Below are 23621 nucleotides of genomic sequence, written 5' to 3' on the forward strand. Positions count from 1 at the left end.
TGTTTAACCGCTAAGTAATCAATGCAAGCGTAGTCGAAGCTAAGTAGCTAAGCTAACGCTAACACGTTTACTAAGTATCCAAACGTCTTTGATAATTACCTTTCTTCTCAAACGTGATCGCCGGGCATTGGAACTGCGACACCGATGGGTAACCCCTAACCGAAGGTTTTGCTGTTCAGCGATGGCGAGACACACTAGCAAAGCCATGAACACCACTCCAATGAAGTCCTCCATTGTTGTTGTGTGGGTTTCCGTACGGCGCGAACGCTGTTGAACGGCTACGTACGCAGTGACGTACACATGTTTTGTGGTGGCGCAATGACGCAGCTCCAGCTTTGCTCCTTCTTAATGGAAACACAAACCCGTTCTGGGGCGGCACGAGATTTGAACCAAAAAAGCACTGGCTCTCAACTTTGAACCAACCTAGCACCTGGTGCTCTTCGGTCGAAAGCCCCTAATTGTGATTTGGATTAAAGTGACTTTGTTAACGTTAAAGGATCTTTGTCATCATAATAAAAATAAATATATTGTTCTGTGGGGCTGCACAGTGGCGTAGTGGTTAGCACTTTCGCCTTGCAGCAAGAAGGTCCCTGGTTCGCGTCCCGGCTTTCCCGGGATCCTTCTGCATGGAGTTTGCATGTTCTCCCTGTGCATGCGTGGGTTTTCTCCGGGTACTCCGGCTTCCTCCCACAGTCCAAAAATATGCTGAGATTAATTGATTACTCTAAATTGCCCGTAGGTGTGAATGTGTGAGTGCTTGTTTGTATATATATATGTAGCCCTGCGACAGACTGGCGACCTGTCCAGGGTGTCCCCTGCCTTTGCCTGAGTCAGCTGGGATAGGCTCCAGCACCCCCCCGCGACCCTAGTGAGGATTAAGCGGTGTATAGATAATGGATGGATATTGTTCCGCTCAGGCTGTCCAGTTTAATTAAGGCAAGAATACTTCTGTGATGTTCATTTCCCCACTTACTCTTCCTGCAGGAGGACATCCTCAGAACCACTTTGACTCACATCCCCCTGTATCGAAAAATCCGGACCTGCATAGACAGAAGCAGAAGTGATGTGAGTTTCTTTACACAAGTAAAACCTGCCTTACGGTGGATGGACTAGACAAAAGAAATGTTTTTGCTGTCAACTGAACTGTCACAATGAAAAGGCTCCAGCAAAATCTGTGATTATATTCCACAAACCCAGATTATTTATTGGTTACTGGTGCAAGATATTCATCAATGGCCTTCATTGCTCATAGTCCTGCCAGTGTTAGAGGATGGTCATGCTTTGAAAAAGTGAAGGAAAGAAAAAACAGGAGACAAACTATCACGCTATCATCACTGTTTGGCTGAGTTTATTTGATCCACCTGTCCACGCCGGCCTTAGAGTCATGCTATATATTAAAGATCGGACAGAGTGACCGTAATGTCACTCACTGGTCTGTGCGCTACTGTTTTCAATTTGATCTTGGCATTTAGTCTTTGTCACGTTGGGTCATTGAAACAGGGTGTAACAAGGAAGTGGTGGATCTGACTACATAACCTAGGCACACTCTGTGTGCTGATATGGCAGTGGCTTGTCAGTCACAAGGTACAGTAGCCCAGAACCCCCTTAAAACATACCCTGCTTTTTGTCTCTTTTACTGTAAATGGGACCATAATTTACACTAATTTACAGACTTCTTTTTACAACCAGAAGAGACACTCCCTGCTGGCTGTTGGAAGGAATGCAGATTTAAGGCAATTTGGTGTTGGCTTCACTTTTTGAACCTGGAGGCAATGTTCATCTTTTATATGATCTGTACAGGAAACACTGTGTTTGTCAGCGAACTTCAAGGAGTAGATGGTGGTGTCTAAGGTGGAGCATGCCTGGTCTGAATATGTCAGCACGTTCCCTAATCTTCGTTTTCATCCACATGAATATGTGAACCGACATTTCCAAGACTTAGAAGCTAATGTTCATCCAAACTCAAGGGATTTCACGTCAGAGGTGTCCAAACATACAAACCCATTTTACAGCTTGGATGCATGAATCTGCTGGCAGGTGTAATGCATCACCACTCTCTGACTTTGACTTCCTGTAGCAGTAGCATCTGAAAAGACAACAGCAGATTGGATCAGTGGGCAGCACATCTCCTGGCAGGAAAGCTCTATTCAATCAGCGTAGAAGATTCAGTCCAGAGGGAAAATGTCATTAAGAAAGTCTCTTTATTTTCTACCAGCCCCAGTGGACATGAATCCAATGCTGCATTCACAGGCTGTAGGATACATTCCACTTCAAATGTGGCTTCACATAGGAGACACTGAAGAGCAAAATAAAGCCTGAACATAAATTGCTGCTTTATTAAAGAGCAGATTAAACCCAAGCATTGTGATCGTTGCAATAAATCATTGAGATGTACTTGGTGAGGGAATCATGTAAAAGTATTTTTTGTAATGTTTCACACATTTAAGGATTATGAAGTTCATTTGTACATCAGGACCCTGTGTTAGTTTTTCAGTTTAAAGCACTTCCCCAAAAAAAGGCAGATTTTGCTTACATCTTGCTCATCTCACAATATGAGGTACGTGCTTTGAACAAAGATCTTGAAACTTGGGGACCCTCTATTAATTTTGTGATGAGCCATGCAGTTTCTGTATAGGGTGAATTGCCACCTGTTGGTTGGAGGGAGAGGTTCATTGTTTGTTGATGCGCTTTGTTCTTATTTTTGTTGTTTTTATATGCTTTATGTATATCCATCCATTATCTATACACCGCTTAATCCTCACTAGGGTCGCGGGGGGGGCTGGAGTCTATCCCAGCTGACTCAGGCGAAGGCAGGGGACACCCTAGACAGGTCGCCAGTCTGTCACAGGGCTACATACAGAGACAAACAAGCACTCTCACATTCACACCTACGGGCAATTTAGAATGATCAGTTAATCTCAGCATATTTTTGGACTGTGGGAGGAAGCCGGAGTACCCGGAGAAAACCCACACATGCACAGGGAGAACATGCAAACTCCATGCAGAAAGATCCCGGGAAAGCCGGGACGCGAACCAGGGACCTTCTCGCTGCAAGGTGAAAGTGCTAACCACTACACCACTGTGCAGCCCGCTTTATGTATATAATAATAATAATATATATAGTATATGTTGAATAAAAAGAAAAGAACGTTTTTTTCCCAGCAATACTTTTATTCTTTTTCTGAACACACATTTACATGTATAAAAACAATCACAAGAAACAAACCGCCCCTCTCAACTAGTAGATAGTTATCCACATTGTCTTCTTTCTTCATCGTTCATCCTTCATTTTATTTTGCTCTTTTTCTTTTAAACCAACTGACTTTTGGATCAAACTGCATGTGAAAGCGCAACAACACTGCAGATCTGTTTTTCTTTGGTCTGTGTTATACTTTCTTATGAGGGGAATCTGTCATTATAAGATAAGATAAGAGGATAAGATAAGATAAGATAAGATAAGATAAGATAAGATAAGATAAGATAAGATAAGATAAGATAAGATAAGATAATATTTACAGTGTTGCAACAGCAAAAAGGATAGTTCAAAAATGTAGGAACATCAGTTAAAAAAAAAAAAATTAAAAATGAACAAGAAATATGCCCAAATTCTGCTAATGTTATGCAGATTCTTCTGCATGCAGAAAATGCACATACTACTCCTCTAAACTCAACACTCTTCACAAAAACTGCATGACTCACAACAAGCCACTCCTCTGCACATTTACACCATTCATAAAGAGTCTCTAAATCTCCTTATATCTTGTTTGCTTTCCAATATACAAGCCACCCTCTCTAGGGGTAGGTTTGACAACATTTGTTTTGTCCAGCGTCCAACAGTTGGTCTGAACCTTTTCTCAAAACAGAACTATTACCTTTTTGACATTCAGAAAGCTGAGATTCATCAATATTTGGTGATTTTTATTGTAATTATACTACCAGTCAAAAGTCTGGACACACCTTCTCATTCAATGCTTTTTATTTATTTTATTATCTTCTACTTTGTAGATTAATATTGAAGATGAACACTTTTTTGTTTACATCATAATTCCCTATGTATTCTTTATAATTTTGATGTCTTTGGTATTAATCTACAATGTACAGAATAATTAAATAAAAAACACTGAATGAGAAGGTGTGTCCAAACCTTTGACTGATAATGTATATCTTTTGGATATAGGCAAATTAGAAACAATAGGATCTAATGAAATTCTTTTTGAAATAACCTTTTCGCATGTAGCTGTGACCTCTTTGCAAAACGTTTTCATTTTTCTACACTGCCCAACAGAGTGAAAGTGTTCCTTCCTGCTCTGTGCATTTTTTTAAAAAATGGAAAAAAAAAAAAAAAGAAAGAAGTCATTTTTACGAGCAACACGTGAAGGCGTCATGATGCTGCGCGCGTAATGGATTTCCCCAGCGCTGCTGCTTATCGGGGACCAGGAGCTGCAGCAGTCCGACCACATTAAATTTGCTCCACCATTTCATGCCGGTGACCTTGGTCGACGGCGATCACGCCTCTCGGTCTGGGCTTTTCTTCTCGCCATGGCAGCAGCGGACGGCCTGGATGAAGACTGCGTGCTGCAGCGGGGAAGATCTCAGAGTGACCCGAGCAGCATCACCGAGGTCCGGCTGGGCGAAGCGCACAGAGCAGGTGAGAGGAGAAGGGGGGCCTGGACGCTTGTTGGACATCAGCTCCTGATTGGGGGCAGGTGGTCGGTTGGTGGTTGGTTTTGGAGGCACCTCACGGTGTCGGGGTTCGCCTGGATCCAGTCGGTGATCCCTCTGAATTCGTATGCAACAAACGTAGGTTGTGTTGTAAAACGTGCGTCATTTCGCTACTATCCTCTCCATGTTCTGTGCCGTGAGGAGCTGCTGGCCTTTCTATGTGAAGCTGCATTAATAGGAATGCCATCCACAATGAAGTGACGAATCAGGGGAGTTTGTGTCATGAAACATCCCGCATGAGATGTTTCCAACTGGTGTCAATCAAATGTGTGCATGTTCAGCTTCATGACATGCAGATTTTTAACCATTTGGATAACCTTCTGTCAGACCCTCACCCTGCAGCTCCTCATCCTCTCATCAAACCGTGATTGAAACCTTGCAGATTGGTGCCAAGAAAATCATCAACTTACTGTCTTTATTTTCCTGTATTTCTGGAAGAAGTGTGTTCGTGCAGTCAGCATGTAGAACTTGCCATCACACACTGACTGCAGTATGTTGAGCTGAAGGTGATGAGAGTGCTGGTTGTGTATTTGGCTGTTTCCATGGTGATCCAAATGGCAGAAGGCAGCGCTTTGGCTCTCCAACTGTGAGCCGACATGGTGTTCGTCTGTCTGCTCCACTGTACTGGTCTTTTTCTCTTTCAGTGCACTCGGTTGATGTACAGCAGCCAGCAATTTAAGGCGAAATGCCACTTAGACTGTGAATCGTGTTTATCTGCGAGGTGGGATTCACGTTTCTTGCTTGGGAATCACTTCACAGACGGTGGCTGTGAAGCGGCGGTCGTAAATTTCACTGTTTTTAAAGGGATTGGAACAGTGGGTCCATATGAAACCATGATAAATGGCTCATTTTTACCCTCGATGACGCTGCTTTCCTGCCATGTGCTGCACGTTCAACTGGTTCCACAGCAGAACAAGTGATGACTACAGCAGATAAGTTGACACAGTGCAGCTGTTGTATGTGGACAAATCAGGGACCCAGTTGCTGAATCACAGTCTGATGTGTGTTGGGGTTGCAGCATAATACCCAAGATGGGATTCTTGGCTTCATCCTGCAGCAGATATGTTCATTTTCATCTGTGTGTGATATTGCAGTCTGTTTGAACATCAGGGGCCAGCTATCTTTAGATAAGAGGGCCACGGCACTGCAGAAAGGAGCCTCAAGTTCTCAGGGGCGGATATTGTTGTGCTCCTGCCCTCGGTTTCCAGTGCTTGTCACGTTGTCGTGGTTGTTATGGTTACGTAACGGCGTTGGTGTGTGTGGAGCTCTGAGGCAACGCACGCAGGACCGTCCTGTGATGTGCTCATCATTATCGTTTCAAACTTCACATGGAATTCAGCCACCCCCAGATATCATCCAGCGCAGCATCGGGCAATGCAGCAAGCTGATACCCGCCCGTCCTCCCCTGTTCCTCCATCCTCTCCGCTCGGTGCTAACCCTTTCCTAGCCCTGGCCCCCCCCCCCCCCCCCCCCCCCCCCCACTGCGGCTTTGATCCCGGCATTCGAAGAACCACATCCATTAAAGGGGAGAAAAGGGGGGAGTGACAGATCTGTGATGGTGGTATTATCATGGCACCCAGCTGGGCAATGTCACAGTGAATCAGCTGCACAATAGACTGGACTCAATGTACAAACGACTTCATCTTCCACTGCAGGAAAATGAAATATTTTCTCTACAGCATGTGGTTACAGGAAAAAAACAACAACTTGTCATTTTTGCTGAATCTTCCCTTCAAGACAGATTCTCATTCTGCTCTTTTTGATGCCATACGAAGCACTCGGAGCACCAAAGACTGATTTAACTTGAATTTTCACAGAAGTTTCCACCTAACAGACAGCAGGCTGAGAATAAAACGGTGTTATTGATTCACGTCTCTTTACATGATGTTCTGTGGATGGTTTCATAAGGAGCCACCTTGTCCAGCACATACAGGTTACATCACTAGTTCTGTTGGAGATGATGCAGAACAGCAAGTGCAGCCAAGATGTTGTAGCTCCAAGGTGGAACTCATGCTGCATTCAAATTTTGGCATATGCGGTTGAGCCAGCAAGCCGCATATTCATTACTTTCAATGGATGAAGTGAGTCTGTGCCAGTGCAATGTGGCACTTAACGTGCCAGCAGACAGAACTTGGCAGAGCAGCTCCAGTTATTTCCAGCTTTTACAGTCTATCCTCAGGAAAGACAAGTGTGATAATGAATAAATTGAAGAGACACGGGTGTGTCCACATTCTACCAAACGAATTGTGTGATCAATCAGTAACTATACAATACAAAAAGATCTATCCAGTGATTGGGTTTGGCTTTAGAATCACGCGCGATTGTAATTTATACCTTGGTATTTAATTGTCAGCACATCTAGAATCTGCTTTGAAATACATCTAAAGATACACTAATCAATGTTTTTGTTTTCAGAATGTAATAAAACCCACTGAGAATTATCACCCAGTTCAGTTCCCCTCAGCTCTATGCAGGATTTTAACTTCTTTCTTTATTGTGTTGGTTTTCTTACTGCTCTAATTAGCATTGTTTCCAACCAAAATAGATGTATTAGTCAAAAAAAAAAACTCTGATAACCCCACTGTACACTGCCTGCCTGGGCCCAAACAGCAGACAAATATAGCTAGAAAAGATCTGGTGAACACAGTCTAGCATTTAGCAGTTAGAGACACAGATTGATTTCTCACAGGGTAGCGGCTGAGACCAAAGTGGGGCCAAAAAAGGTTTAATTCGACTGTCGACATAGATATAACTTAGATGAATGCTAAAGTCTGCTAGATGTGTAGCTGTTTGCTCACAGCAATTATGATCTATTATTAGACCATAATGTGTCAATGTAGATGTTACAGTATGTTAGTTTGCCCTGAAAGTAGTCAAAAAAATGAAAAAATAAAATGCAATACAATAAAAAGGTAATTTTGGTTTATTATATTTGATTCTGATAATACTGTTTATCATCACACAATGACACACAGACACAAACACAAGTTTTAAAATTAAAAGAGAAGGTTCGATTCCAGCTCACAGCCCCACATTCTTCTCCCTATTTTTCTGTCTACCTCTCTACTAACCTGTCTAATAAAGCCAACAAAAAGGCCAAAAAAAATAACTTCATAAAAAGTTTAGAAGGTGAGTTTGAGACGTTTTGCTTTTTGCTCATCAGATTTGATTGTAGTAATGATACCAGATCTCAGCCGTCAGTTCTGCATGATATAACGTCTCAGCATCCACGTCACAATGTGTATGAGCACAGTAGCAACACTGCTGGATGTGCAATGTGAAGTGAGGCAAATTAATTCTAACATTGAATGCTGCAACTGTTATTTCTGCTTGGTACAAAAACAAAATGTTTCTTATTTCTATGAGAAATCTACAAGAGAAGTCTGACAGAATATCCTTTACTCTGACTTAAGTGTTCTTGGATATACACTGTAAAAAAAAAATTTATTCAAAAACACAGAGTTTGTTGACATGTCGGCTCCATGTGTGCACAGCAAAATGAGAGACAGTTGCAAAAACAAATGCAGTAGTATTGAAATATTCCGGCTACAAGAGGGATGATGCTGATCAAAAACAGGTACTGTGTCGGCGGGGTCTTGCATCAAATTTGTTTCACCATTTAAATCAGCACTTCAGGCAGAGTTATTCAAGCCATCCATTGAAAATTCTTGTCTTCTAAGAATATTTTTGCACTGTATATTGTAGAGAAAGAAAATATTGTGGTGTCATTTTTTTCCGATATTATCAGCAATTAACTTGTTCCGTCACACGTAATCACAACCCAGAGAAATGATGGCAAAATCGTGGTTATGAAATGGAATTTTCCACATAAAATATTCATGTTTGTTTTCATTTCCTCTGCTGAATGTGTTTGTCAAAGGTAATTTGGCAACACGAAGGCTCCTGCAGTAAAGACACGAAGCTGAAGGACATCTTGATGCTGCCTGTCGCTCCCTGGTGCTGCCTCCAGCCTGGAGCAGCCTCTTCTCTCGCTCCTCTCATCTGCCTATTTAAGTCCGTGCTGTGCTAATCTGACATGCTGCTCTAACATCAAAGGCGTTCTCCCTGGACTCCTTCACCATCCTCCAACCACTGCCGCCCCACCCGCACCTCTCAGCGCAGATAGGCTCCAGTTCAGTCCTCACATTCAGTCCGAGGGGACGACGAGGGCCTGACGAGGAGATTAGGATTCTTTTTATGTGAATCGGGGGGCCTCATGTTTTATTAATCAGGAAGCCTATACATAAGCCGGTTGGTCTCATTCCATATTCAGAGCTGTGATTGAATAGAGAGAATAGCAAACCTGGCACCTGGCAGCTCGGCCCTACATGCATGTTCGGCTCAGCGAGGACCATGTGCTAAATGTCTCTGTAGCCACATGAGTCATTTCACGGCAGAGATGAGGCGAGATGAAAGGTGTGCATAGCTGTGAGTAGAGAAACAAACAAAAAAAGCAATGTCACTTCCACTGCGCTCAGTTGTCTCTGCGGAGATGTCAGCTGTACAGCATTTGGCTGCGTGCCCGGTCACAGTTTCTGTGCTGTTTCTGGAATCCATGTCATGGACCAGGGACTCACTGAAGATGTATCACTGTCATTTTTTCTTCTTATAATACTCAAATTGCACACGCTTGCAGTGTCTGTGAAAGCACCGCGGTGTTGACATGCAGCTGAGGGTCTGGAGATTTTAACTCGAGATATTAAAAAATACAGAGAAGCATATATGTATATATATATATATATATATATATATATATATATATATATATATATATAAAATTTAGCAGATACAGTGGTCCCTCGTTTATTGCGGAGGTTACGTTCCAGGTCCTCCCATGATAGATGAAAATCCGCGAAGTAGCGACCATATTCTAACACTTAAATATTGGTCGACTCACCGTCTCCAGGGCTGTGGGTCGGGTTACAATTATCTTGCGTTTTTATGCTCATATCTTTTGCTGTCTTCCATGCTAAAGATCCCCGGCACGACAGGACAGTTTTCTGCAGGTTTTATTCACCGCTCAGCACAACAAACACGGACCGCGCTCATCAGCTGTACCAAAAACAATAAGAATGGGGAACCAAAATCTGGGACACGAGCAGGCCAATAAGTAAACACAAAACACTAAAATATCTGACCAAATAGTAAACAAAATAAGATCCATGCACCATGGGAGTTCAGGGTGTTGAGGGTTTAAATGTCATTACTGTAATTTATGTTTATGTTCCAGTGCTACTAGTGTTTGTGTTTTATTGTGTTTTTGTGGTTTAGTCAGCCTAGTTAGTTTGGTTAAGTGTTATATTGTCAGGACTATGAGTGTGAAGTGTAGCGTGTTTGATGACCTCCTGCCACATGTTGGATTTTCCCGAGGTCTCTGTGTCAAAATAGAAGCATCTGGCAGTTGCATAGTGCATAAAAAGCAGATATCCGTTCTACAGAGCCATTCTTCAACGCAGCTTGCCACAATAATAAATATAGAAAAATATCTATACCGCAAAATTCTGCGATATAGCGAAATGTCCGCGATACCAAATGCAATTTAAAAATCTGTGATACAGTGAGGGATCACTTTTATCCAAAGCTACAGACATCTGAGAGTAGATACAACACGAGGTAGACAAGGACAACTGCATTCTTACCAGGATTTGAACCACCAATCTCATAGAATAGAATAGAATAGAATAGAATATTCTTTATTGTCATTATACAATGTATAACGAGATTGCAAGGTTCCTTGAAGACGTTCCTTGAAGACGTTTCACCTCTCATCCAAGAGGCTTCTTCACCAGAACTGAAGAAGCCTCTTGGATGAGAGGTGAAACGTCTCCAAGGAACCTTCTTAAAGTCCAGTTGGATTGATTTAAACAACTTTGGCTAACCATGACCTGGATGAATGAGAAACTACACGGACATCTTGTCCAAATAACTCAATTTTAGTTTCATCAGTCCACAGCACCTTATTCCAAAATGAAGCTGGCTTGTCCAAATGTGCTTTAGCATACCTCAAGCGACTCTGTTTGTGGCATGTGTGCAGAAAAGGCTTCTTCCGCATTACTCTCCCATACAGCATCCCCTTGTGCAAAGTGCACTGAATAGTTGAATGATGCACAGTGACACCATCTGCAGCAAGATCATGTTGTAGGTCTTTGGAGCTGGTCTGTGGGTTGAGTTTGACTGTTCTCACCATCCTTCACCTCTGCTTATCTGAGATTTTTCTTGGCCTGCCACTCCGGGTCTTAACTAGAACTGTGCCTGTGGTCTTCCATTTCCTCACTATGTTCCTAACAGTGGAAAGTGACAGCTGAAATCTCTGAGCTCGCTTTTTATATCCTTCCCCTAAACCATGATGTTGAACAATCTTTGCTTTCAGGTCATTTGACAGTTGTTTTGAGGCTCCCATGTTGCCACTCTTCAGAGAAGATGCAAGGAGGAGATCAACTTGCAATTGGCCACCTTAAATACCCTCTCTCATGATTGGCTTCACCTGTGTATGTAGGTCAAGGGTCAATGAGCTAAGCAAACAAATTTTGTGTTCCAATAATTAGTGCTAAAGCTATTCAAATCAATAAAACAACAAGGGTGCCCAAATTTATGCACCTGCCTACTTTTGTTTAAATAATCATTGCAGACTTTCGGTAAATCCTATAAACTTCATTTCACTTCTCAAATATCACTGTGTTCCTCTGCTATATGATATATTTAACTGAAATTGCTGATCCGAACAACCAGTGACTTATAAAGGAAAATCTTGAAAATGATCAGGGGTGCCCAAACTTTTCCATACCACTGTATGCTATCCCTGTAAAAGCATGTGAAACTTCTTTAATATAGTGTATTTTATGTCGGAGTGAGAAGAAAACAGACTTGTAATTTCTATTTTAACAAGCATGATAGTCTAGAGTCATGATCTCTGATGTTGTTAAGCAGCACAAAAATGCAGTTTCTCATGCTTTCACAGGGCTAACATACATGACAGCTTGCTCAATTAACCAGTTTGAACATGAATATTAAAGCAAGGTAGCACAGCATTCATATGCATCAAACATACTGCAAATAAATAAAGAGATGAATGCAAAAGTTTGGGCAGAAGACTCATTTTTACATCACAGATCAACATAATATGTCCACAATATTTAAAGTTGTGAGCGGAGACATTCTCAATGTTTTCACATCATATTCAAAGAAAAAATAGCTCAGGATCAGATGCGACAATAGCAAGCAGGAAGTGAGACCAGAGAATTTTTGAAAGGCATCTTCAAAACCTGCATGCCAGGAGAGCTCCAAAAATGCTGCTAAATGGAGTCAAGAGCAGTTGAAAGGTGAAACGGATGATGAATCTGCCACAAGAGGGCTCTACTTGGCTGACGGCAAGATGTTGCATAAATGAGGTGAGCAGTCACTGTCACGGCAAGTCAAGCACTGCAGTCACCGGATCTCTCTCAAAGAATAGGGACGAATGGTTTGTCCAAGGTCGTGCTGCATATAGAGCGAGAATGGACAGACGCTGGACTCAGGATTACTCAGCACTACACTGAAAGGTTTAAGATGAGTCGGAATTAGTCTTGAAGTGAAATGCACTTTAAATGAATATTCACTCAATACCAAATCAACCCTCAGGCAGCATTAGAATAAACTCAGAAATCTTTCGCGATTCAATCAAAAGTGGTTAAAACTAAAAGCTCCGCACAGAAAATGAAACTTTGCTTAACTTCATGTCCTTCTGTGGCTATTTTTAGAGCTGGTACAAGCCCTTAGAGTTTTTCTTTTTGGATCTCATGTCTGTTTCAAAAATGGAGCATCAGAAAGCAGTGATGCAGGATTTAGCGTGGACAGCGTAGCCATGATTAATGTGGAGCTTTGCAGAAGTGATGTCACTGTAATCTAGGACTATAAATGAAAATGCTGCTTTGCTGAGATAGTAATAGTTTGTTCAATGGGGGAATTTTACCCGAGTCCTTGGTGCTGAATTGATTCTTGTTTATTAGCTGGCTATGACTCAGTGGTACAGTAATTCAAAAGCACCCCCCACTTTTTTTTGTGCCAACTCATGCCTCATGCCGCCGTGCACTATGCAGAGACGTCGCTGGGTCCCACTGACTGCAGGGCCCTGGGGAGCAGCACAGCAGGCGGGACAAAGCATGACGTCAGCGTGGACCAATGTGATGAGAGGACATACACACTATTATGTAGGGGGCTCTCACAGTGGAGATACAGGGCCCAAAGAAACCCATCGAAGCCCCAGTGAAGCTTAAGAAAACCGGAAATTTCAGTTTGGTCATTTCAAGGGCAATTTTCAAATCAAGGTCTGTAAAAAGCACCTGTACAAGTCTAATAAATTGCCTTAAATCATGTCACAGAATCACAGCTTTTTTTAACCCTTGCAGTAGAATGATGGTGAGGTGCAGTCAGACCATTCTACATCCACTGTCAGTGTTAGAGAATGATCTGGCTACATGAGACTATCACTTTCTGCGACTCTTTTCACATTACACATACCACTTATTTCTCAGTCAGCTTTTCACAAATAGTAATTGGATCCTACATTAACACATATTTCTGCTACTTTTTCGTATTTATACAGTTTATATTTCCCCATGCTTTTTTGACTGGTTTGTGTCCTACAACCTTGAGTGCTCACTGTCGATCAAATCTGGCCTGCACTACGAAGCAAATTCAACATGCCCATGATAACAATTTTTTATCTGGCTTCATTAAATCTAACAACTTCATTTAGGCTAAGCAGTCACGGGTTTCTCAATCTAGCCATGACCATGTTCACATAAAAAGGTCGATGTTGGCAACAGATGATCAATCGCAAATGTGGGCATCTCTACAGTTCCACATTTCCCAGAAGAACAAGTTATAATCTATAATCCTAAACCAGTATAAGGAGTTAGTCAGAAAGCAAAACTGGAAAAAAAAAATCAGCAGATTATATGAATGTGTACGTTTACAGGGTTATCAATATCACCGTTCTGTTGTAAGTTTCTTTGATTTCAGTTTATTATTAAAGATCCAAGATTCAGTTTTATTATACATCACAAGATTATATGACAAAATTGCAGATGTCGTCCCTTTATGCTGCTTACAAAAACACACATTTTTGAATTAATATATTAAATGTACTAGTGTATTTAAAGAATAAGTAATAAAGTAAAACAAACAAAACAGTTTTCATAATGATGTGTAGGATGAATCCAGCAATCTCACATTCAGTCTTATTCTGAAAGGTAATTTGAGTTGTATTCTTTCAGCTGCAATCCTGGCAGTGTAAAGAACGAATACAAATACATAATTTAAACTGATAAATAGACTTATTGAAGATCTTATAAGGACAATATGCAGGATATAAGGCTTTAGTGGAATCAATTTTACAGAAAAGTTTCTGGTGATTTTTCTTTTTGACTCATATTTATCATATTTTCTATATTTAATTGTGACAACAGTCAATTTTTCAGGGGATTCACAGGAAAAAGAAGGAAATTTTCAAAATAGGCTATCCACCTACTAGGCTACTGCCAAAGTTTGTCACTGTCATACATTTTTTTTTTGTCATCTGCATGAATCAATATGTAGTTAATATAAACAGAATAGCACCTGATAATGTCCTGATTCTGTTTCCTGGCCGGTTATCCCTTTCAGAGAAAAAAAAAAAAGAACATAGATAGACAGTCTTTGTCTCCATTTAAAAGCTTGATTGAATGGCAGCACTAACAAAAAAATGGTGAAACTGTACCACCCCCTCCCCCTCTACATGCACACACTGTCTCCCCTCCCCCCGACAACAAAACAATCTGAGATCTCCACAACGGCAATAACAAGGATGCTTCACATACATTAGGATTTTAAGATGCCTCTCTGGCGTGTTCAAGTCCTCGGCTGAAGAGGAAAAATTAAAAACAGTGTGGCGGCCATGAAGCCATGCCCAAAGAGATGAATGGCTTGTGGCTTGTGTTTATTGCTCTGCACGCTGCCCACAGCCAATTTACTGTTTTCATTCCCAACAGTGCTTTGCTTTTATGCTCCATTGTGCTCTCTGTGTTCGTGATTTGTACGGTATTTGAGCGAAACAATGCCTTTATGCATTTAAATGAATGCTGTTCTGCATGTTTGTTGGTTTGTTTTATGTCCTTAAAGCGTGTAATATATAGGAATTGCTCGTGCACATGCTATAATATACTTTATTTCAAGAAAGGAATGCATTTTACTATGCAAAGGCAGAGGTCTACCTAGCGACTGGCATGTTGGGGGAAGCTACTTGACTTAAGCTGTCAGCCATTTACACATAATGTATCTTTTATGAATGTTTCATGTGCTGACCTAATTCCTTTCAGAGCCGAGTAAAAGCAATATGCTGCACATGAGGACACACCAGAGCATCCAGCTGATCCTTTTGACATCCAACAACAAGGGGATAGCAAGGGGAGGCCACATGGAAACGGTGTAGCGATGTGATCACTTAGATGGCCTGGAAAAGTCGAGAACAGAGGATCTTACACCACGCCTGCACAGTTATTTTCAGCCGTTTGTTTTTACTAAATCTACACTGCATCCCATGGAGATGGGGAACAGAAACAGCCTCACGAGGGCTTTATCTCACAAAGAGACGCTTTGCTCGCTGTGGCAGATGTAATTAAAGCAAACGCTTAAGCCCAGAGTGGGAACGGAGAGCCTGATCACTCTGACAGACTTGAATGTCTCAGCAGTGTAAAAGAAGGAAGAGGAGGAGGTGGGGGCAGCAGCTGCAAAAATCAGTCTGCTGAATCTGGGTGCTGGTCTTAAACACGTGTATCTTCCTGTAGAAAAAATCCCTAAAAGGTCCAAATTATAGCTACTAATCAGCACTGAAACGCTGCTTCAAGTGAACCCCATTAAAGAAGTACAATGTATGGCTGTTTTGGCAGCAAGCATCCCCCAAACACAGACACGTGCCATTTATTCAAATAAATGAGAGCCTTTTCTCTTGTTTTCTGGCTTCATTTCATGAACTCGGCCGGCTACTGCTCGACCAATTAGTCGCATCATTGATCGACAGAAAATTACAAACTGTCCCCGCAGACAAATGATAGCATTTGTTGTTTGCTGAGATACCTGATACCGTCTATGTTTAAGTTTATCTGACCTTCAACGGTTTTGCAATTTACAACTATTGTCCGTGAGAAACAAAGCAACAAAAGCCTTGTAGGGAGAAGGTTGGGCTTGATGGATGGGTCAGCAAAGCATGTTAGTTGTTTGTTATTTCTTGTAGCCATGACCATGATAGTTTGCTCACCAAGTAGTTACAGTTAGCCACGTTGTATCGATCTATCAGGCCTTCAGTCCACTGCTTTAGTCCAGGCTTTAATATCTTAACAACTGTTGGATGGATTGCCATGGAATTTTGTGCAAACGTTCATATTCCCCTGATGATACGTTGGAACAACTGGTTTTTCACCTGTTGCTTTGTTTTTATGAAGGAATACCTGCAAAATGAATTTAATTCCTGCCTTTGTATTCAGTGTGAATTGGCAAATATTACAATGCTGACACTTTAAACTAAGATGACTAATGTAGCCAGTATTCTGCTAGCTTAGCATCAGCTTGTTAGCGCTGCCATTAACATGGTGATGCAACCCTATGCCTAACTACAGCTTAACAGAGCTGTTAGTAGAGTCATAGTTTTGTTTTTACCCCAAATCCAGACATAACTAAGTTTCTGGGCTCTCAAAAAGCCTGACGTTAAATGTTTGTTTTTATCTTTAAATTTTGAACATTTGATGCCATTAGCATTATTGGTATATGACATACTTGTTTCTCAAACTAAATTAGGCCCCATTGTAGCCCTGTAGTTATTTATGCATGCTTGAAAGTGGGTGTCTTAAAAGGAGAATATGCATAGCAAGTGTGGCTACCATATTTTTATACTAGTCTACTGAACACAGCCAGGTCATTGTTGTGCTTCAACCTTTTCAAACCTTATCCATAGCAGTGACAGAAATCTAAAACTGTCATCTGATCTTCATCAGTCGGTCGCATAACAATCATATTTGACGGTTTTGGAAGGAACTGAACAAGTGCCTCCTGCTTATAGGAGTGTCAGATCATTCATCACACAAGAAAATACTCTGTCGAATATGTTAAGGTTTTAAGCTGTTGGTCAGTCAAAAAAATCCAATCTCAACATGCCACCTTGGCTTAAAGGAAGGCAGCTAATCAAAAAAATCGACAAAGTGCCCTCCTGTTTAGTTGAGGCAGCATCGAGTCTGACCTGAGAATCCCGGCCTCCTCCCAGCACTGAAACATCCCCTTCAGAGGAATCCCTGAGACTATTCTGTTTGCAGCTCACGCATTCTACGCAGGCGAGGCCATGTCTTCCCTACTGCTACAGTCCCCCATCTGTCACTGTGACACTGCATTGGCTCCAAGGCTGAGCAGGCTGTGGCTGTACCTGATGAATGATTCAGCAGATTTAAAGGGGAACAGTACTGGAGTGGAGCAGCAGCAGCAGGGTTTCGGGAAAGAAATTTATGTTTTAAATCTGGCAGTATTACAGCAACGCAAAGGCGGCTTTAAAAGTCAAAGACGTCACGAAATCACAGTCAGTCTCCCACGTACTGCCTGTGGAGGAGCTCAGAGCCTGACATGACATACAAGAAAATACTGAATCTCTGCTTTAATGTTCACTTCTGCGTCTTTGGGGCACATATTTAGACAATATGACAGTTTGCTTTTAAAAAAAAAAGTGTATTTAAGCTATCCACATATATTTAGTCACAAATATTTCCAAGAAAAATCCTCAAGGAATCTACAGCAAGTGTGGTTCTTGGTATGTGTTACATCAACTATATCTCAGGTTTCTTGAAAACAAAGGCAAAGGTATGCCTTATAAACCACAAGTAGTTGTACTATAAATGAAGCCTCTGCATTGGAATTCCAGACTTGCAACTAAATTATCAATAATTCCTTTTTGTCAGCCCTCTGACATTATATCAGACTATCAATAACTGTCCTCTGATTCAGTTACTTTGTGGCAAATCGCTGAAGCGCAGAGGCTCTCCCGTCTCTGAGAATGTGACGACTTTGTGGTTGAGGTCTGCAATCAATTGTAAAGTGCTTTGGTGCAAATTGCTCCACAAATGGACTCTCCATAACTGCCGGTTTGAGCAGTTATGCTGCTGATGCACAGCGTGTTTTTCCATTTTCTGTCAGCTCCCCAGTGAATACACAACACTTCAACACACACGCTTCCGAAACCACATACCTTCACACGCCGCTACCACTCATCATTTGCATGTTATCACCAGTGAAAATGCAAAGGTGACAAACCGACAATGACAAGATAAGGCACGTAACAATACACGTCCATCCTGCAAATAGCCTCTGCAGTTTCCTTTTTGCTGAAGCCGATAGAAACACACTGATGCATTGCGTTTGGATACTGAAAAATCATTATTCTAATTATTCATTATTTCCATTTCTGTTTTCTAACCATAATTCTGGATGTCATTCCCTTCTACTCCTGCAGTATATTCTGATACCTGATTATACTTCATGACATTCCAATTTCAGAACACTTGAACAAGACTACCATTTGCAATGAATGAGCAATAAAGATGTAGTAATTTTCTCCTAGTGGAGCTGCAGGTGTCAAACACAGGTGTAATTGGAGCTGTATTTCCTTTAGGTGCTTCAGTTTGCCGACCTTGGTGTACCTTATTTTTTTTCCAAGGCATTTTAATTTGTCAAACCTTGTTAACACGTTATTCCTAGATGGTTAGACCCACCGCTGACCTTGTTGTCACACCAGTTAAAAAGCTTAAATGACCCACAGCGTCTCATTAATAAGTGAAATCGGATACAAGCAAATGCCATACAACTCATTTTTCTTTAAACATATTTGGCCCTACTAGGAATAATGAATATTATTCAGATGAAAATGCCAGTGATGTTATCATCGTAGCTGCCTGAAACCCCAAGAATCTCTGATTTGGTACAGCTGGAGTACATTGTTTTTCATTGTCTCCTTCATTGGCATCCTGACATCACGAAGTGTCCATGTAGTATTATTTTCTTTAATAAAGTTGTGTTTGCAAAGAAGGTGTCTCCTTGGCTCTAACCGCCGAAGCACTGATAAATATTCCCTATCTGCTTGCATTACGTGAACGCTACATTACTGCAGATCTCTTCATCTTCACGTTGGCAAGCTTGAGGTCATGTCAGTTTTTTATTAACTGATCACTATTTGTGTGCACAACCCTTTGGCATGCCGGGCCACATTAAAGGAGGCCTTGTAAATATTGGATGAGATCCGTGTTCGCTGAGTAGCCGACATCATTGTTTATACTCTTTGCTTACTGCTCGTGCGTCCCTGAGGAGAAATCAAGCCACCGACTTTTATCATCTCTGATGTAACGTGGCCCTTCCTGCCATTAATGTATGAGCAGCCCCTCCAGAAGATCGATCTGAAACCACAAAGGCTTTGTTTACACATCAAGTGATGTAGCCTGAATAATTAATAATTAGTCTCAGTTGCCATCAGAGTTTATGGAAGTAGAAGAAAAACAGATTTTAAAAATAGAGCCAAGAAAGCAGTTTGAGGTTTTCTGTAGAACGAAATCATAACATTGTACCTTGATAAAAAATTCAAAGCGGTATTCCTGTATTATTGCAAAGGGATCTGTGGCTTTATCACTGAACAGGGAGTTTGCCGTGACCTGAGTGTGAGCTCATTTCTTCTTTTATCACCTTTGGTGTTTTCTGTGGTATAAATTTTCTGAGCTAAAGTAGCTGCCTGATGTTTTTATGGTGACTTCCTGTAAGGGTCTGAAACACATTAGCAGAAAAGCTCCATGGATGGAGATGGGATCTTCAGACTTCTTCTCTGGTGCCACAATAAAATTGAGTTTTTTGGACTTTTATTGATAGATTTTAATTCTCTCTACAGAATTAGCAGCTGATTTCCTGACGTTCCATCTCACACCATCATCATCACCATTTATTAAAGTAGAAAATGATTTGATTTATAGCTGTTTACCTACTACAGAAAGCTGTACTTTCTGTACTTTCCAGCATACTTTTCAGTACAACCTTACAGTGCCAATCATTGATATACAGCCCTGTCATGTGATATGTTGACATGTGAATTTAAATATGATTATGCTCGTTTGAGAGGCATAAATGTACAGATTTGCTCATTTTAGCTGGACTGATACTGGACTTTAGATGCACATACAGATGTCAATGTTGGAGAGCTTGATTTTTGTATTTATTTTTTCATAAACCTCAAAGATAAACACCCATTCTAGATCGGAATACATTAAGGTTAGCTATTGCAGAGTCATTTGAAGTAGGCATTTATCAAAAATAACAAAAATATCATTACTCTGCTGACAATTTTTCCATAGTATTAGCTACACTCTGTTGTCAGTTTATTTTAATGCCTACACAGTCAAATGCAATGGTCCTGCAATAAATTATGTTGTAGTTTTATAGATTTGTTTAAATGGCTTTACATTAGTGCTGAACCGATGCTAATATTTAGAGGCTGCAGCTGTTTTACAGTTGGTTGTGCAATTGTTTGATTTGTCTTAAACAAAATTAAACTCAAAGCTTTAGGTTTTGTTGTGATTGTGAGCATTTTATAGACTGAATGATTCATGAAATAATAGAGAATATCGTAGGCATATTGAAAATAATTCTTCATTGAAACCTTCATTGAGAGGTGTTTACAGTGTGTTTGTTCTGACCCATTTTGCATCAGCGAAGGAAAATGGAACATATGTAGGCCTAATTGAACAACTGCTGTACAGTCTGTGGCACAAACTACATCTTCAAAAATGACTGAAATTGTTTTGCAGTGTGAACCTCTTGTTTCCAGTGTAATTCAAAGTATCACCTCTAAATCTGCACAAGAACTTCAACTAAATCCACAGCGAAACCTAAATCATTTACACTTTGACCAATAAAAACACATACAAACACAGACTTATTTACACATAAAAGAGAGACGTTTTTATTCTATCTATGCACTTTTTTAGTGACAGTAATACACAATGTGCGAGTTGCTACAGAATCAGTGTCAACATTTTCTGGTTGGTCAGAAGTGTTTGGTTGTATGGCTATGTCTCCATGTCATATCTAGGAACTACTATATAGTGAATTATGTAGGGAACACATTGGCAAAAGTAACACTTTTGGACACTACTTGAGTCTCTGTGCTATTAACTATGTCGCTCTATTGACACATATAAGATGGTAGTGAACCAATTGGCATTTTTGTTTGTTGTTTGTTAGTTGTTTATTTCTTGGTCTGTGTTGTGATATATCACTCTGCTTCCATTAAATGTATTAATACAAATTATTAGTAGTATTTTTGCACCATAATTTATGAATTTCGACAAGTTACACACATACAGAAAATACATATTCTGTAGAAAATACGTCTTAACACTATAAAATATGTTTTAACGCTGTAAAATAGAGTGTAGCAATTGTACGTTAATAAAATGCACACATATTAAACAGTATGTAAAGATTTTGTGCACAGTGTATGTGATCAAATTAAGATTCAAGATTCAAAATTTGTCACAAACAATTATGCACGGCATAATGCACAATGAAGCGTATTGGGCACCTGTTCCAGACCGAAAAAATAATAATGACTGACAAGAATAAAAATAAAGCTCCTGTATGGAAACTATGGTTTTAGAAAACTGCTTCTGCAAAAAATATTCTGCCAGAAAAACAATAGTTAGTGGATGTAACTCCACTTCTATTAATTGGAAAAACCTTAATATGTGGTTGCCACCCTTAACTCCGCCCCTGTGCTTGACTTTGGTTGCAATTTTTAGCTTTGTAAACACAACAAAACAAATACACTTCAGTTGAAAACATGTTCAACTTCTTCTATATAAAAAAAAAAAACACTACAACAGGAACTTTAGTAAACAAAACCGCCATCTGTGTGTGGAAGCATCCAACCAGCTGTTCAGGTTACTACTATGTTTTTGCTGAGGGAGGGAGCGCCTGTTTGTTCGCCCTCCTTCTGCCGTCCGGAGGGGCGGGGTCCACACGACGGCACATCAACACTAGCAGCTAGCTGCATATGTAAACCCGGCTGCTGCTCGCACTTTCTTCACTGTCTGCTCACTCCAGCCGCTCCAGCCGCCGTTGAAGACATTGTACGGGTTTCATAAGGAGATATTTTCAACGAAGAGCTTTCTTTTTGTGTCTTAAATTGAAAAAAATATATCCATCGCAGCTGCGAAATCATCCGGTTAGTCGGCGCGTTTGGGGACAAATGATGTGAGCCGGAGGAGGACAGCTGTGAGTCCTATGATAAGTAAGTGTTGCAGAAACAATTTACTGATTTAAGGTTAGTTAATGGAGAGAAATAAAACAATGTTACTGTGAGGAGCCTTTTGTTTACGTCCATATTAGTGGTGCTACTTCTGTGTGCAATGTAGTATTTGTTAATATTCCCATCGTGCCTTGTGGCTGATTTATGTTGCTTTTTTATTTAGCTGTCATCACTGTGATAAATCTACAGTTTATTATTCATTTTCTGACTTGTTTTATGCCATTGTTTAATATGCTTAAGATTATTGTAGCATTGAGCTCATGACAACAAACACTATGCAATGTTGTGACATTTCCAGCTGCTCAGTTTGGCATCCTCACTGCTCTCCACAGTCACTTTTGATTGAAAATCATTTCCTTTGCCTGTGCCAAAAAATAAATAAATAAATAAAAAAAGCCATGCACACTTAACAACCTGGATAAATATTTCAGCACGACTTACAAATTAAAAATACACCATCTCGCCTGACTTACATTATGCATCCCTACAAGGCGGGATGTGATTGGCTGCAGCTCTGCATCTCTCCGTGTGGCAACAGCCTCCCCATCCACCCAGCAACTCCCTATTCCTCATGCCGTGGTGATTCTCTGCCTCCGAGGACCTTTTTTTTCTTCTCCTTTTCTGCAGCATCCAACGTGGTAACCACGGCAACGGCAGCCTGACCCTGGGCGTGCTTGCTTACAGTTACTACGGGCTTGACCTGAATTTCTCGCCGCATCCCAGTCGGGCACGCATGACTAGGGAGACTGACCTGCTTCTGGCAATTGTTTGGCGACGGAGCAGCTGCAAGTGTCAGTGGAAAGGCGAGGAGCAAATGTGCTGCTTGTTCGTGGATCAATAAACTCACTTGCGATCGGCCTCATGTTGTTAGAGGAGTCTGTAGTGTCTCTTCAGAGCTCTGTTCATTAGCACATGTGCAGTGAAAGATGATGAAACCGCTGGAGACTCAGAGTCTCTGATAGGGATGGAGCGATTTTTGGAATGGCCGGTTATTGTGACCGATATTTGGCATTTTTCACATTATCAGCATTTTCATTGATGCGGTCACCTTTCTCTGTCTGTCGTCACTCTGTGGTCTCTGAATGTCTCACAAGCAGAAACAGAACACAAACCAGGAAACTGGTGTTTCTCACAGTGGTTAGGGCTATGCTAACGGCTAAGTTACGAGGCAGCCACAGTGTCTGGAGAACGATAATTCATAATAATGCTTTAAGATCTGAACCTTAGTGGGCAACAAAACAGTAAAAAATTAAGAAACTACAGAAGAACTGCAGGAGACAAACTGATCAATTGATCCCGCATAAACAGAAAAGATAATCTATTTCTATTTTACATATTTAGTTAGACTCACCCTTAGTAATAAAGAAGCCTGGATGTCCTTTCCAAATATCGGTTATCTGCCTTTCTTCCGAATAATCGACATTGGCATTAAAGACCTGAAAAATCCATGTCAATTGATCCCTACTCTCTTCCTTGCTTGATTTTCAAGCACGAGGATTTACTGCTTTTAAAAAAATCTTATGTGGCTCATAGATTAAATATCTGTTGGTTTTGGGCTGTT

The 23621-nt window shown here is 40.9% G+C and overlaps 1 protein-coding gene across 3 annotated transcripts in view; it reads left to right on the forward strand.

Moving 5' to 3' along the window:
• The first annotated feature begins 4394 nt into the window (after positions 1-4394).
• Positions 4395-23621, forward strand: part of phactr3b (phosphatase and actin regulator 3b) — a 58017-nt gene continuing 38790 nt past the window's right edge. The window contains exon 1 of one of the 3 annotated variants that reach the window (XM_023295406.3): positions 4395-4648. In XM_023295406.3, coding sequence (XP_023151174.2) covers positions 4540-4648 — 109 coding nt within the window. In that variant the 5' untranslated portion in view covers positions 4395-4539. Of the gene's footprint in view, positions 4649-21796; positions 22043-23621 lie in introns of those variants that run through there. The other 2 variants (XM_023295405.3, XM_023295407.3) reach the window with 2 other exon arrangements.

This window comes from Amphiprion ocellaris, chromosome 5, assembly GCF_022539595.1.
Source record: "Amphiprion ocellaris isolate individual 3 ecotype Okinawa chromosome 5, ASM2253959v1, whole genome shotgun sequence".
Taxonomy (NCBI): Eukaryota; Metazoa; Chordata; class Actinopteri; family Pomacentridae; genus Amphiprion; species Amphiprion ocellaris.